This window comes from Cololabis saira, chromosome 11 (assembly GCF_033807715.1).
Source record: "Cololabis saira isolate AMF1-May2022 chromosome 11, fColSai1.1, whole genome shotgun sequence".
Classification (NCBI taxonomy): Eukaryota; Metazoa; Chordata; class Actinopteri; order Beloniformes; family Belonidae; genus Cololabis; species Cololabis saira.
In genome coordinates, this window is record NC_084597.1 from 29,438,015 (window position 1) to 29,453,964 (window position 15,950).

General features: G+C 40.0%; 1 protein-coding gene across 4 annotated transcripts in view; it reads right to left on the reverse strand.

Moving 5' to 3' along the window:
* Positions 1-11,245, reverse strand: part of nsmfa (NMDA receptor synaptonuclear signaling and neuronal migration factor a) — a 56,755-nt gene extending 45,510 nt beyond the window's left edge. For all 4 annotated transcript variants that reach the window (XM_061733429.1, XM_061733427.1, XM_061733428.1 and 1 more), the window contains exon 1: positions 11,016-11,245. In XM_061733429.1, coding sequence (XP_061589413.1) covers positions 11,016-11,046 — 31 coding nt within the window. In that variant the 5' untranslated portion in view covers positions 11,047-11,245. The remainder of the gene's footprint in view (positions 1-11,015) is intronic.
* Between the last annotated feature and the right edge of the window lie 4,705 nt (positions 11,246-15,950).

Genomic DNA, 15,950 nt, shown 5'->3' on the forward strand with positions numbered 1-15,950 from the left:
AAGAATATTTGTTCACCTTGTATGCACCTGCTAATTTTGGTTTTATAAGGTTACAATACTGCATGGTTAAGTACAATTGAGAATAAATGAGTACTTTAACTCTACCCATGAAGTATGCAGTTCCCACTATAAATGACGTGCAAGGTTGAAACATGCAAGCGCACAACTTTCCATTAGTTTATTACAACTGGATCAGTCATCAATCAAATTACATGTTCTGAAAGTCCTAGAGGAAAAAGCCTTCATCCCATTTACGCTGCTTGTATCATTATAATCAGTTCAGCGGACACTTATCAAGGACTTTTACTGTTACATTCTTCAGTCCATTCAGGAGAATGACTTTCAGTCCGTTAATCAGCTTTCCCCATGAGATTTACTGCGTCATGACACATTCCCCCGCCTGGCATCCTAACTTTTGCCATCACGGTTGCTAAACTAACACAAAGTGTAACCCCTGAGAAGAATTATCTACCTCCAGTGACCTACATTTTGTCCTTCAAGGTGGCACAAATGTCGACAGTTTCACAAGCAATCAGGTTAAAGTTTCCCCCGGGAATAGTAAACACGAAGAAGGAAAGATACAAGCACTCACAACTCACAAGCCATGCACGTGCTCCCTGGCAGCTTCGTCAATTATTAAAGCTTGTCCAGCACTGCAAGCATACAGCACAAGCAAACGTGCAGGTCTGCAGTGAAAACAGATTCTTTCAAAACACCTATTCAGTGTGCCATTTTTGAACTCTCTCTCTCTTTCTTATTTAAGCCCCTTTGCTTCGTCTCCCGGGGTCACGTGACCCAAGGGAGGCATGACCCTAGGAGACAATGTGAAAAGAAAAACTCTTTAAATACAGCAACAATCCACACAATTAATTTATATCTGAGGACATGTTTAACCCTTTTTACCATTTTCTAATTTTACCCCAAATACTTATGACGCCAAGTATTATAAGCCTCACTTCACCAAAGTTTCTTATTGTTACACCAAAACTGCAAACTCATCAAGTAAAACTTTCTTTTACTCAGCTTTACTGCGTGAAACCGAATGGTTAAATTACAGCTTATTGGAGCTTTTACATCCATATAATTTCTCTATTTTCTTGCAAAGAAGCAATTATGATTTAAAAAGTTTTTCTGCGCTCGCAAAGTAATTTTGCCATCTCCATTGTTTAGTGCTAATGCTGCAGACGACGGCCGGAGTACATCAGACGGTGAGAGTTTAGCGGCGATATCGAGGACTGGGAGCCTCTGCACGTGCTGCGACACCATCCAGCCCCACTACATTTCTAAAAATAGACCGCCATGCTGCTGCAATTCTAGTCTACTGCATCTTCTTCACAGAAATACTCCTGTACGTGTCTGCATGTATGTGCATGCCTTGCGCATTGTCATGCGGTTGAGTATGTGCACATGAGTTTGTCTGTATATTTATTGGAATCACAAAAGAAAAAGGAGAAGAGGGTGAAAATACAACATAAATGTGTGTTTGTTTATGTGTAAGCTAACACAAAACAAGCAATGCCTGTGGTTTCACTCTCATCTCCAGGTGTCCTTAAGAAGGTCTGAGACACTCTCATTTTGTCCCTGTATCTTTATTCAGCAGACTGCACTCTGATCAGAATCAGCAAACAATGCTGCAAGAGACTCACATCATTCATTATCCATGAGAGGAATCTGAGTTGGAACCCGAGGAAAACACTTCCCAGTGCATCCGTAAAGGAGATCTCTATAGTGAGTAGTCTCGTGTCGATTGCTTCATGTGTGGTTTGCGTGCCGAGCACGTCAGGGACACAGGTGTGCAAGGTGGCAGCGAAGAGATAAAAAAAAATGGGGAGAGGGAGAAGCTAGGCTGGCAAATGCAAAATTCATCCCGCATGCTTTCAGACATGTGATAGAGGTTTAGGGAAAGAAATGAGTTAGGGAGGGGAGTTTTTAAGGGCGTAAATTGATTACACCACAGAGGAAGAGGAGTGCACCAAGATAAATTGGGGGCAGATGAACAGTGAAAATGGGAGTAAACTTGGGGAAACTGAGACGGATAATGAGCACAGTCAGCAAGAGGAAGTAAAAGATGAAAACAACAGACTCTGATTCCATGTGAAGGGGAACAGTATCGCTAAAGCCAACTGAACTGTAACAGAAAAATCACTTGTGTAAGTGAATTCTTTAAGGGGTATTCTTTAAGGTGCCAAATTCCTCCCCCTCCCGTTTACAAACCTATGACAAAGTATTCTCAAACAAGCTGAGAGCAACACTTTTGACCTGGATTACATCCCTCCCTCTCCCCATCCCTACTTTTGTGATGAGTCGGTACTCTGCATGAGTGGCAGGCACACTCCAGAAACACAAGTACTCAACTAAATGAGCCGCTGTAATTCTGTCACCCAAACTAATGCATGTCCAACAAGAAAGCTGAAGGTCCAATTTATTGTCTGATCATCTTTTCTTCTCCTTCTTAACAACTGAGTAAAAATCACTGCGAGCACTTTTATGCATTAGAGCCTGAGTTGAGCATATAACATGGTGTACTTAGCATTTCATAAACTGAATGAGTCAGACACAGTTACACACACTCACACACTTCAATCATTTCAAAACAGCCATTTAAAGCAGGAGGATGGACTTCAGAACTGTAGCACGACCTGATACTTGACTGATGACTACATTTTCTTCATTGCCATCTAGTTTGGGCTTACTAATGGATGCAGATGGAAAGACCTATTACCTATTCATATTCCAGTGCTACTTTATTCATCTTTTGACTTTTCTTCTTGACAGTCAAGTCAAGTCAGTAAAGAGTTTTTCCCTTGTTTTTTTCCCATTTCCAGTCAATCAAGCTTTTTCCCCGGTTGTGTTTCCTCTGTGATGTATAAAATATTAATTAAGATGCATTTCCACATGTATATGCGCCAAGCAAGAAATCCAGCACTTAAATGAAAAAAAACAACCGAATCTTCCAAGTGACCCGGGATGAATTGAAGTAAATGTCAGGTTTGAATTTGATGGGGTGTGGAGTATGAAAAGCTGATTTTTGTTGTGATAGAACATAGATGTAATGATTTTATATATGATACTAGATAAAATACACATAGCTGTCAAGGACTGCTCTTTCAGAGCCTTACCAGTTGCTGTGCTGTACAATGTTTCATTCACTTACACACACACACCAGTGGTGGCAGAGATGCCTTTTGAGGAACTGGCCTGCCTTAGGGGTTTCAATATCCGACTTTTTTTCCCTGCTCAAGGACACCATGGCAGGTGAAGGGGCTGGGAATCAAAAGACCAACCCTACCATTAGCAAACAACTTGACCTGAACAGCAGTTATCAAAAATGCAGGAGTATTTTATTCTACTTTCACACAGTTCAGTGGATTATTTTTTTTGCCCTATGTATATAACACTACAAGTAAAATATGAGGTTTCTTAGACCATAAACGTCTACTTAAACCGACACTACGTAACTTTTCCACCTTAATATCATATTTCCAGAGTCATTGTGATGGTACATCAACTTCCAACAGGTTTAATGACACCTCTGGTCTGAGGGGTCTGTATCACCTTCACTGGCACTATGTAACCTTGAGGAGCATGGTAGGAACCCTGCCACAGTAAAAAACTACAAATCTTTACGGCTTTGACTGCTTTACGGCATACGTCACTTCCCCCTCCTTCCCGATTCGTAGTCGAGATGAAAATGGGCGGGGCTTGGAGCGCAGCTCCGCAGAAGCTGGTAACCCGTTGCTGCTGCAGCAGCTCCACACAACAGACGTGGGGAAAAGATCGCTAATGGTTTAACTTTTCACCGCTTTCCTGCTCGGAGGCAGAACCATGGAGGCCGGCCAATTATGTGAGATAACAAATCAAAAGAGTAAAAGAGTCGTCGGCTCGGTTGGATCGCGGCTGTAACGAGTCCGACCAAACATAACGTTCCTCAGTAAACAAACAAACACGCACACAGACGGGCATTGGATCAAAACACGGGTTTATTAAACCACAAACAAACACTCACAGACCGGGGTCGGATCATTCAAACGGGTTTTATTCCCCACTACTCCAGCTAAACGCAGTTGTTGGCCAGCTCTCTGCGGTGCGATTAATTTTGTTGAGGAGAAAATATTAACTATTTGATTTGTAGCTGCAGAGGAAAAAAATTATCTCACGAGGAAAAATAAATATTTCTCACACCTCGGAGCCTCTTCAAAGCAGTCAAAAAAAAAGAAAAGAAAAGTAAGAGTAATACAAAACATGTACTGTATGTTGTACTATTATACTAATTTATTGAAACACATGGCGAGTCAAACATCTACCAAAGCAGCTGCCAAACACTCCTAAACAAGGTAGTAAGACGTGGGTTGTGCAGAACTGCGATGATTGATTAATGATGACGATTAATGATGATTAATAATGATTAATAATCATTATTTTCTCCATATACCGCTCCCTGGCTTCCTTGTTTAAGGTATCCCGGTAAATTCCAGTTCCTTTCCAGCAGTTTAACATCTTTTTTTTTGCGTTCCGTCTGTTCACTTGTTGAAACAGAAAAGTGTCCCGTCTTCTCTCAAAACAAATGCAGCGACGGGACAGGAGTTTTCCGGCAGTACGCGCTGGTGCTCATGGGAAACGTAGTGTTCTTTCTGGTAAAGCACTACCGCTTTTGTCCAAAAGATGCCGCCAAACTCAGAAAAGCTGAAAGTTACGTTGTGCTGCTTTAAAAGGGGTTTGATTACATGATTGATGTTATGAGAGACTCTTTGACAAACCATTATTGTCCTTCACATCTGAAGAAAAATTTAAAAAAGTCAAAGGCAAACAAAAATGGATGAAAGCAAAAGTTAAGAAAAAAATTTGATTTCGTTATAATAATTTACTCAACCTAACGGTTATTTGTACTTAAATTTGTACTTAAACACAAAGATCATGTAGCCTGGAGGCTTGCAATATTGAAGAAATACTTACAGATACGTATGCGTAATTCTGCTACAAACAGAATTTATGTTTATTACTCACTCACATCTAATCACCCCACACCCCTTGTGGATTCTGGTTTCATTAGTGGTCATAATGCGGTTAAGGGGCGAAGTGAAATGCCTCAAGGCAAAAAAACAGGTCGTTACTCCATTGGGAGTACTCTCACTGGTCTGAATAGAATTACAACTGATGCCTCCTCTGGGTGCCTCTCCAACATAAATATGGGCTGCCAAGAAGAAAAAAAAATTCTCACTCCTGATACTCCCTTAATGGATTCCTCCTCCCAGATGCACTATATGAATTGGGTTGCTTTCAAACACACATGAACAAATGTTTACAGCTTGGGCGATGAAAACCTGTTGAGAGGCCTGGTGCATGATTGAGGGCTGCGAGTATGGAAAATGCAGTGGCTTCCTTGAAAGTGCAGTGCATTATGGGCCACATGGAAATAAATGATCTGATCAGAGAGCTGTTTTAAATATCAGCACGCTTATGGCTGAACGGACCCGCATCCTTTCCCCCGCATCTAATTCAATGACTCACTTAACCATGACATTATGTAGCAACAGTGATGAACTTTTTTCAAGTACCTTATATATTTTTTTGCTATATATATATATATATATATATATAAAGCAAAGGGAAAAAAGGATAAATAAGGATAAATAATCAAACCAAGAGGAAAGTCTGCGCCTCATGATGAAAACTAAATCATGATGTTAATGAATCATTTAACTCAAACAACTACAGTCCACTCGACTGTAAAAACAAAACAAACATGTCAGCAGAGCATCATCAGAGACTAACCATCCTGACACTGATATATGACAATATAAATGCCACATTTCCTTTCCGTCTTACTTAGTTTTCAAACTTTGTCACGTCTGCTCCACATCTACCTTTTTTTCATACAATGGTCTAATGGGGCCTGAATCGGAACCACCAGTTCAAATGAATGTCAAATGTTTGCAATATCTAATTTTTCCATTATTTCTGACTCATCTAGCAAATATCTGCCACAGAAGAAACCGAACGTTGTTCTAAATTATTTACACATCCCCTTCTCCTACTGTAGCTTGTCAAAACATCTGAACTTAAAAAAAGAAAAAACTTAAAAATAGGCTTGGTAAAAAGTGAAACAAAACTGCAAAAACAAATTATAACATTAAAAAAATATTAAATTCCAGAAATGTAGGCAGAAATACTATTTATTTAACCAACAGCAAACTGAACAGTGTTCCTTCCAGGTCCACTTACAGGAGGTTACCTGCCTATTCTTGCTTTTGTCAATGAATGGATGATAAAATGAACCTAATTCACAAAATATAGATCATATAACCACTGTTACATTTGTGAATGGATAAGACAGAGATCAAGTGGCAGATTAGTGATAAACATTTTTTCTTAAAATGAGGATGTACAGATTATACAAAATATATAGAATATATGTTAATATATCTAAAAGAGAAAGAAGCTCAATGAAAAACATTTGTATCAAAAGAAAAAAAATCTGCAAAATGAAGAACAAAGGCAAGTGTTGCGTAACATTGTTGGACTCCATGAACTGAGTGACTTCAGGCCCATAACAAAGCAGCACCTGGCTGCCCTAAATAAACCAAGGCTCAGGGTTTCATTTGCATCCCACTGTTAAAGCCAACCCTTTTATCTCAAGCCGTCTTTACACCCTCACAGCTTTGTGCACCCTGTTGTCCACTGTCCTCCAGCCGAACCACCACACCGCTCTTCTCTGTGGCTGATGGAAACATCAAAGCATTTGCTTACTCACTTGATGTTTTTCGAATATCGGTGTGTAAATTAGATGTAATCTCTGCCCTGTCTCCTTATGTCCTAGGGCTGTCAGTCACCAGGCACTTGTTGCAAAAAATACCAACCTGTTTTGTAAACAACAGTACATAAACTTGAATAAAACTGCTCAAGCGCTCTCATAATCTGGGCCAATGTTAGCCAGGGTATAATGAGTCCTTCCTTCATACTGTTTGTATATTTGTCATAAATCCAGCAATTCAGTTTAGTCTGGTGTCCTTTAAAAAGTCACCATGTAATGATGACAAAAACTCAATTGGTCTCTGCTTGCCAAAATAACCCATATTTTTCATACTCTGGCACCTCATGTTGGCATTCTTTGGGTTTGCCAGTTGTCCACCACTTTGCTGCATAATGAATGATCTCCATAAATGCTGGATGGATTTACGGTTGATCAAGTGGCAAACACTAAGGGCTGACAAGTGAAGCCAACACACAATAGACAAATGCTGCAGCTCCTCTTCAGGCAACGTGCAACTTTCTCAAAAATGAATCATTCAGTCCCCAATGTTAGACCTACAGCAGAAGATAACATTGAAGCTTTAAAAAAATTAGTGCAGTAACGAAACAGTGTTCCCAGCTCCTAAATATCCGCCTGTTCACTAAAAGAGACATTAGACCTAAATATCACATCACAGATCCACAGGCATGGTTTTTATTTTTCTCTCAGGTGCATCCAAGTAAAAATACTTACCTAAACTAATTTTCAAAATGACCAAAAATACTTTGCCATTACAAAGATTGATTTAATTAGGTTTCATGTTGGAAAAAGAGAGAAAGCTGTCCTTCTGGATCATACCATGCTCCACCTGCTGACTAGTGCAAACCAAGTGGTTCATGTCCATGCTACTCCATCACCAGCAAACAGACATAGCAGAGAGGTCAGTGAACTAGATAATTCCATCTTTTACTACAATGCAATACCTCATAAGATCATAGTTACACGATACTGCTTGCTTTACGATTAAATCAAGGAGTAATAAAGTGCTGCGTCAGCGTGGACTGTTGCAGACTAAGGACACATTTATAAATGATGTCTGGAGTGATTATAATATAAGGGAATAAAGAAAGACAATACTAAGTTGTTGATTGTTTTTTGACAAAAGAGATGGGTGACTGATAATTTTTTTGTGATGACTTTATTTAAGGCTGTGGTAAGCGGTAAATCAGGGAAATGTTCTTTGAAGTTGTGGCAGGAAATGCAAGGCACGTTTATTTGTATTGAACATTTCGCACACAAGACAATTCAAAATGCTTTAGATAAAAAGATCTTTTAAAAAGTTCTCTAAGACATCAGTCCTTTAATCCTTGACATGTTCTTTAGGTGATAACAGGTTGACTTCACTACTGTCTTAATGTGGCTGTTAAACTCAGGTCTGAGTCCAGAACCACTCCCAGATTTCTGGCTTGGCTATTGGTTTTTAGTGTCACTGCTTGAAGCTGAGAGCTGACTTTTAATCTTTCATCCTTGGTTCCTAACATTATTATTTCTGTTTTGTGTTCATATAACTGAAGAAAATTTTGGCACTACCACTATTTAATTTGATCAATACATTTGCTCAGTGTTTGAATTGGATTATACTCTCCTGAAAAGATGGTTATATAGATTTGTGTGTTGTCTGCGTAGTTATGGTAACACATTTAGTTTTTTTGGATGTTTGTGGGCAACTAGCAGCGCTCATTACTTAGAAAAATTCCCAGCATGCTGGAATGAGGAAGAATGCCAAATGATCTACTAACGCTGCTTGCCCATTCTTGTATTTCGTGTTTCGTTCGACTATCTAAACTCTAGACTTTTTTTAAACTGTAAAATGGTCTAATTTTTTTTTAATCTAGTGCAACTAATTACCAATAAAGCTTTTACAGCCTCTGAAAATATCCATTCAGCATTTTAATGTTTAATTCTACAACTCAATAAACCACATTTGTAGCATAAAAATTAGTCGAGATCAACAGAGAAATAAACACACACGATGCAGATACTTAAACAAAGACTCCACAGATCAGAAGTGTTTATCTGCAGAATGAAGTACATCATTCAGACCGAGCAAAGGGAGTGACAAGCTTTAAGCACACACACTTAACGCATGCAAAAATGTTTTTGTGCATATGTGAGAAAGAGGAAGGCTGGAGAGAAGTGATGTGACCGACCGGTTTTAAGATCCTGCTTCCACATTCACGAGGCTGCATGCAGGTGAAAGCAGGATGAATGTGGTTCATCTGCATTTCCCATCAACCTGCCTACTGGAGGCAATGTTCTGTTTGCCCTACGCTCCAAAAAACATCAAACATGTGCATTTTATGTATAATGACTGAAACTAAGCTTGTACAAGCATTTGAGAAATCATGTACGTGTGGAATCAGCCAGTTGAGTCACATGTAGCTTCAGTCAGTCTGGTTACATGCATATCTAAATCAAGCTATTGGCAACAATCTAGCTAAGGATTAAACTGGAAGTTCAGAGAAATCTGAGTAAACATACGCAAGAAGACAATCAAATTATCGAGTGAGGTGCGTTTGACTCCGCGACGCTAGGTAGCGCCACACGCACTTTCGCATTGGCATCCAGTACGATTAGTAAACAAGAGCGAAGGAGGACAACAACATGCAAAAAAATTGACAATAATGATCCAGCCGCTCTGTAAATTTCATACATACTAAGCTTGATCATGTTGCAGGTAAGATGCACGCAAAGTCTCCCTCTTTTTCTTCTGTTAGCGTGTTGTTGTGATGCCATGACTGCTATTATTCCCGTTTCCACGGCTCGTCAATTCTGGAAGTGGGAGTCCCAGGTCAGTCACTAGTTCGACTAATCGTGGGTTGCGTATACATGCCAAAATAACTCGAATAAGGACTGCATTATCTGGCCCTAAAAGCTCGATCTCAAGAGCTTCAGTGTGGCCCGGCTAAAGTGTATAATGGCTTTTAAAAATTCAAAACCGGTCAGATTAAGTCAACAATTCGACTTTCTGTTAGTGCATGTAAACGAACTGAGTGTGGCATGGAGAAAAAAAAAAACACAACACTTCCAGCCTTTAAGGTGAAGTCCTGTTCGCACACTTAAGGAACTCTGTAGCTACTTGGTGGTGTGACCTATGAGTATCACATTCTCTTCTTATTGAAGTGGTGCACAGACACAACACACACTGCACGAGGTAGCAGATAGATCTGTGCAATGTACAGAAGACACACACGCGGAGAGAATGACGTAATACAACATCAGCCCACATCTGTGGATGCTGGAGTCTGCACAAGTGAAGGTCATTCATTGACTGACTTACAAAGACACGTTATCAAACCCAGTGTGAGGAAATTCTGAAACACGTGTGCCGAATGTGTGTAGTGATCTCATTGCAAATGGTGCTGTCTGTGCTGGACATGCAGTCATACATGAACAGATGTGCACATGCTTTGGGATGGATAGATATAACTATGAGTTTTCTCCGCAAGCTGCTAGAGGCAATTCCCTTATCAAGAGGAATAAGACAATCATTAAAAGCTTTTAACTGTTTGGCCTCCTGCCAAACAGTCTGATCATCAATGCCTTTTCAGCCTTGATCTGTACTCAACTCAATCCTTCCCTCTGTGGCTGAGTCACGTAACCATGATAGGCGATTAGTGCACGACAGTATCGATTGAGGCGATTGACTAATTGACAGCTGATTAATTTGCCCACCGGGGGGTGAAGGCAGCATCATCATCCCAGCGCTGATCTCCAGACAGATAGCCATTTTTGTTCAAACTGCAATGACAATCCAACGTGCAGGCTGTTTCCCAGAAGCTGGTGGGATGTTTATTAAGTGATCAGGCGTCAGGGTTTAGGTTACAGAGAGTATCAGCTTTGCCTTTGCATGACTTTGGTTATACAATGGTGCCTCATTCAAAAAATCAGTTAACGCACCAACACGCCAAGAGGCAGATCTAATTTTTAATGCAGACATAGCCTAGGGAAAAATTGGAGAAGCCCACCTATGTATTTTTTTTTTTATCCTAAATTTAGTGTACAGACAACAAAGGGACTTGTTTGTGCAGTTCCATGCCCCGAGCTACAGACGGGACAGACAGAGCTTCTCTGCGCATCGGCAGACCTGGCTGTGCCCGGATAGCGCAGTGGCAATCCGTCAAAGCGCACAGCTGTCACACCTGACTACTTGGCCTGGTTCGCATCCCAAACATGGCTGGTGTATATGGACACGGACACGACAGGCTACATGGTGATTACTCACCTAACTTTTGCCGCCACGGAAGATATCGCATCGTTTTTTAAATTCTTCCTTTTGGACACGGCAGTTCCCATGCTGAGATGGAAACCGCGCAGGCAGGAAAACCGCTCATTCCAAAGACTCGGCGGTGCCGGCAGGAATGCGACAAGGAAAAAAAGAGTGGCCTGCAGACAGAAAACCTCAAACAAAAAAAAAAAAAGTTAAAAAGGAAAATCCGAGAGCAGATTAGGCACGCGTGTCCAGAGCAACGACAGGGATGTCTGCCTCCGCCTCCAGCGTCTGTGATGCTCTCTTTCTGTGGGCGCACGTACGTGGGGTAGTTCACCAGCTGTGGCTGGAAATACACAACACCTCTCTCTCTTTCATTGATCTGCCAATGAAATGGGAGGGTGGGAGCTTTGGCGTCGGTGGAGGTGGGGGTCTACAGTGCCATTCATTCAATTCATGTGTAGAGTTATTTATCTATTCACTGCGTGGTGTTATATAATCGACCCCCCCCCCCCCCCCCCCCAAAAAAAAAGAAGAAAATCTCTCACTCTTTTTCCTCACACCCTCACACAAGCTTCACTGGACCCTTGTAAAAAGCCTAGGACAAAAGGAGCAATGAGGCGCTGCAGCACTCTTTGAGCATCTCTTACAAGGACAAAATGAGCCTTACCTTCTACTGCTGTTTCTTCTACTGATTTATTTATGTTCATACTTATTTCCCTATTTTATATTCATTTATTTATTTATGCCGCTGGTTTAAATTCAAGCCATTGTAACAGCATATTCAATCCGTAGGATATTCAAAGGACGGCTGGAGAATAAAAGGTTATTGGTTAAGGTTAATGTCCCTAGAAGCTCTAAGAGTAGAGCAAGAAGGCATTTATTCTTCATTCAGGTTACTGCTGGACACAAGTTCATCTTAAATCAGATTTTTTTATTTAATTCGAGAGATGATGATTATCTCTCCTCTCAATGATGTGTAAAATAATTCATTTTCTTCTGAGTTCTCTCCATTATTGTGTATAAAAATTGTGTATGTGTGTACATATACATACATACATACATACATACATACATACATACATACATACATACATACATACATACATACATACATACATACATACATACATACATACATACATACATACATACATACATACATACATATACACACACACACACACACACACACACACACACACACACACACACACACACACACACACACACACACACACACACACACACACACACACACACACACACACACACACACACACACATACATACATACATACATACATACATACATACATACATACATACATACATACATACATACATGATGATCTACAGTGTAACTATGGCTTGTATTCCTCTGCTGTAAGTCGCTTCAGGTCAAAGAGTTTGGTGTGATAAATAAAACTTCCTGGACCATCGCTCTAAAGCAGAGCTACTTCAACCAAGCCACATTTTATGTTTTATGTCTAGCCAGCATTTGAGTTCAAAAATGACCACAGTGTTCAGCCAATACTGGGTTAGCACAAGTTGCCTGCTTATAACTAAGGTCTGGACACTTCCAGGCGGACACAGCCAGAACAAATAGAAGCACAAAAAAATTAAGTGAATATATATATATATATATATATATATATATATATATATATATATATATATATATATATATTTATATTAAATATCAACAATTATGCTCTCTTAAGAGAGCATAATTGTTAGGACAACTAAAAAAAACAACAGCCCTCTCTTAAGCTTTTATTCAAAACTCTGTGAAATCTATCTATGAAGACCAAAACCATTATTTTGAGCTGGGATGTAACAATGTTTATTTCTACTGTAAAGTTTAAAAATGTAACATTGGAGACTGATCCACTTTTGGAGGCAGCCCCCAGTGGTCAGTCAATAAACTGCCATTTTTGTTTCATCTGGGTTGGATTCAACTCAGAAGTTGGAATGTTGTCCCTTGGTGACTAGTGAGAAAAAGGCACAAGTATACACTGACTGCAGGAAATGTTATTCAAACACAAACACAGTTTCAAATGATCTACTTCACTTAAAGCAGTTTTTTTAATTTATTAAGTAATTTTGTGGTCTTTGGTTTAAAAAAGGTCAAAGATTCTTGTGCAGATGGACCTGCTCACATGCTCCTCTGCCAAGCTATTTTTATTTATTAAATGTTCCACTTAAAGAGCACATTGCAGCTTACCAAAATCAGAAGGTGCAGAATCAGCTACAACACCGATGCCCCAGGAGTGTCAGGCATTATCACATCACTTTCACCTGTGCCAGTGTTGCCAAGACTAACAATAGTTACTATAAACTTAGCTTCAGTTTACATTCACTGGGAAAATAGTGTGTGCACAAACATAAAGGAATGCACTGTACATAAACATCCACGTGCAACTCTTTCAGAGCTATGTTCTAGCTTTTCTTTTTATAAATAACGATTATTCTTAGGTTAAAAAGATTCCCATAGAGATACACTATCTGGATCTAATTTGGTCTTTTTTGTACTGGTTAGGGAGATTTATGAGGTGTTTGAAAGGCTGCTCCATAGGTTTCACTTTGGAATCCCTGCTGTGTTTGTTTGGCTTCAAGTTGCTGATGCTCACAGTGGTTTTCCAAGGTCATATATTACCCCTTTAAAATTAATGGTAATCCAAACAAAAAGCTGTTTATAGTGGAGATTTGTGCTGTGAAAAGGGGATTTTAAAGATCTGTTTAAAGATCATATGTCACGGGTTGACACAATTACACAATTTCCTGCGATATTAAAATAATTTATGTGACATGCTTTAGTCAGAATATCCCATGTATTTATCTCAAAAGCTCTCAGCTCAGCTTCTCTGTTCTTTCCCACCCAGGAATTGCACTGTTTGGAAACACTGCAAATCTTAACTGCTCATTGAATTACTGTTTTGAGTACGAGGTGGTGCCAGATACAAGTGACATGGTTGTCTTTGCATTTAAGCCTCTGTGTATTGGATGCCCACTCAATCAGTTGAGCTATCGGGCACTTCTGGAAATAGCAAGTTCAGGAATTTGTAAGATTTTTATGAATGGTACAACAAAGAATGGAATAGGAACATTCAAATCCACATTGTCATTGACAAAAAATAAAAATAAAATAAAAAAATGTATAATTTATGCTGATATAAACTGAAAACATTCTGAGAGGATTACACATTTTATTGTATGAATCAATTGTATAAATATTGTATGTGGAGACTACTTGCTCCAGGTTTTGATTTTCCATCAATGTTGGTCAAAACCAGCAGTAGAGAAAAGATCTAAATCACACAGTTCAAAGACATTTAATCTCAACCATCGGTAGTGTTCATTTTGGTGTATGCACACATGCGCGCACATATGCTCACAAGCATATATCATATAAACAAATGGGAACACAGGCAACAGCTGAATCACCCATTAGCCTTCAAACATCAACTAATCAATCAGCCTTGTAATGCACAGATGATTCCACCAGAGGCTCAACTGTGCAAGACGTCCTTGGGATTTTTTTTATCTTTGCATTGTGTCCTTGTCTTGAACACCCATGCAGTCACTGTCATATACACGCTAAGACAAAATGAATGAAAATCAATAAATAAAGAGAAGTAGTGCTGGGCTGCTGTAGGCCATTAAGCAGTAAATAATTCCAAGCAGCTCTGATGAGACTGAGGAGAAATGTGTGGGTGGACTTTAAATGAGCACCAGAGAGGGAGGCAGGAATGAATGGAAAGAATGGATGAAAAGAGAAAAGGACAGAGATCATGAAATGATGGGTTTGACTTGTAGCATGAGTGGACAACCAGGGACTTCTACAAATTAAATAAAGTTCAGCTTTTTTTCTACTATCAGCAATGTGACATACAATTCTACTGGAAATAGGGCGAAACAGATAAATGACAGTGCTAATGTGAGGATAAGAAAGAAAAATATAGCCATAATTCCACATTTCCCCAAGATATTAGTCTTTCCATTCAACCTGAAAAGCATTTACTATTTCACCTATTACAAAGTGGATCAATATTTGTTTGTTACATAGGACCAAAATGTGAAGAAGGTCAAGAACATGCATTTCAACCTCCATTTCCGGCCACCAGCTCCATTGTCTGCATAATTGTTTTGTACCTACCTGTGAAAACTACTACAGGTTGATTCCAAAAGGGAAACACATTTGAACTCAGTCTCTCTCGAACTTTTGTATTGCTGGCTGTAAAAACGAAACACTGAGACCATCAAGGGGTTTGGAATAATTGACAAGGGTGTGTGGCGGACCCACGTGCAGCACAATGGCACGGAGTATTCAGTAAAAGTCTTGATTAAAGTCAACCTCACAGCAGGCAATAGAGCAGAGTTCAGTCCTCAGGATCGGGGTAACGCTCGGAGCGGCAAGAGAGCGAATACCAGAAAACGGCTGGTGTGAGCACTGAGTAGATCTGGAAGCCGGAACACAGGAACTGAAACGCCGGTCAGTCAGTCCCCTTTTCCACCAAACCAGTTCCAGGGATGGTTCTGGGCCAGTGCTGGTGCTGGTTCACAACTGGTCAACTTGCGAACCAGCTGAGAACCGGTTTGCTTTTTCATAGCTTGGGGCGCTAAGGGGAGCCACATCATTACGTCACTGCAAACGTCAGTTACGTTGCCACGTTTGCTTTGGGCCAAAGTTGAAGTAACAACAACGTATTAACTCTAATATGGACCATATCGCTAAAAGACATGTTGTCTCGTCCACAGACCACTGTTGCTTTGCTGTATCCATATTAATTTGTTGCTTATTTGAAAATGTTGCAGTCTTGCCATTGCTGTTGGTCTTAACAACTCTGCCCCCTCTGCTTACGTAAGCAGTTCTTTTCTCTAGCCCAGTGTGGCAGGTCGGGTGTTGCTCTGCTCCACCCCCTCCCACTCAATCGGCATCACAGGTGC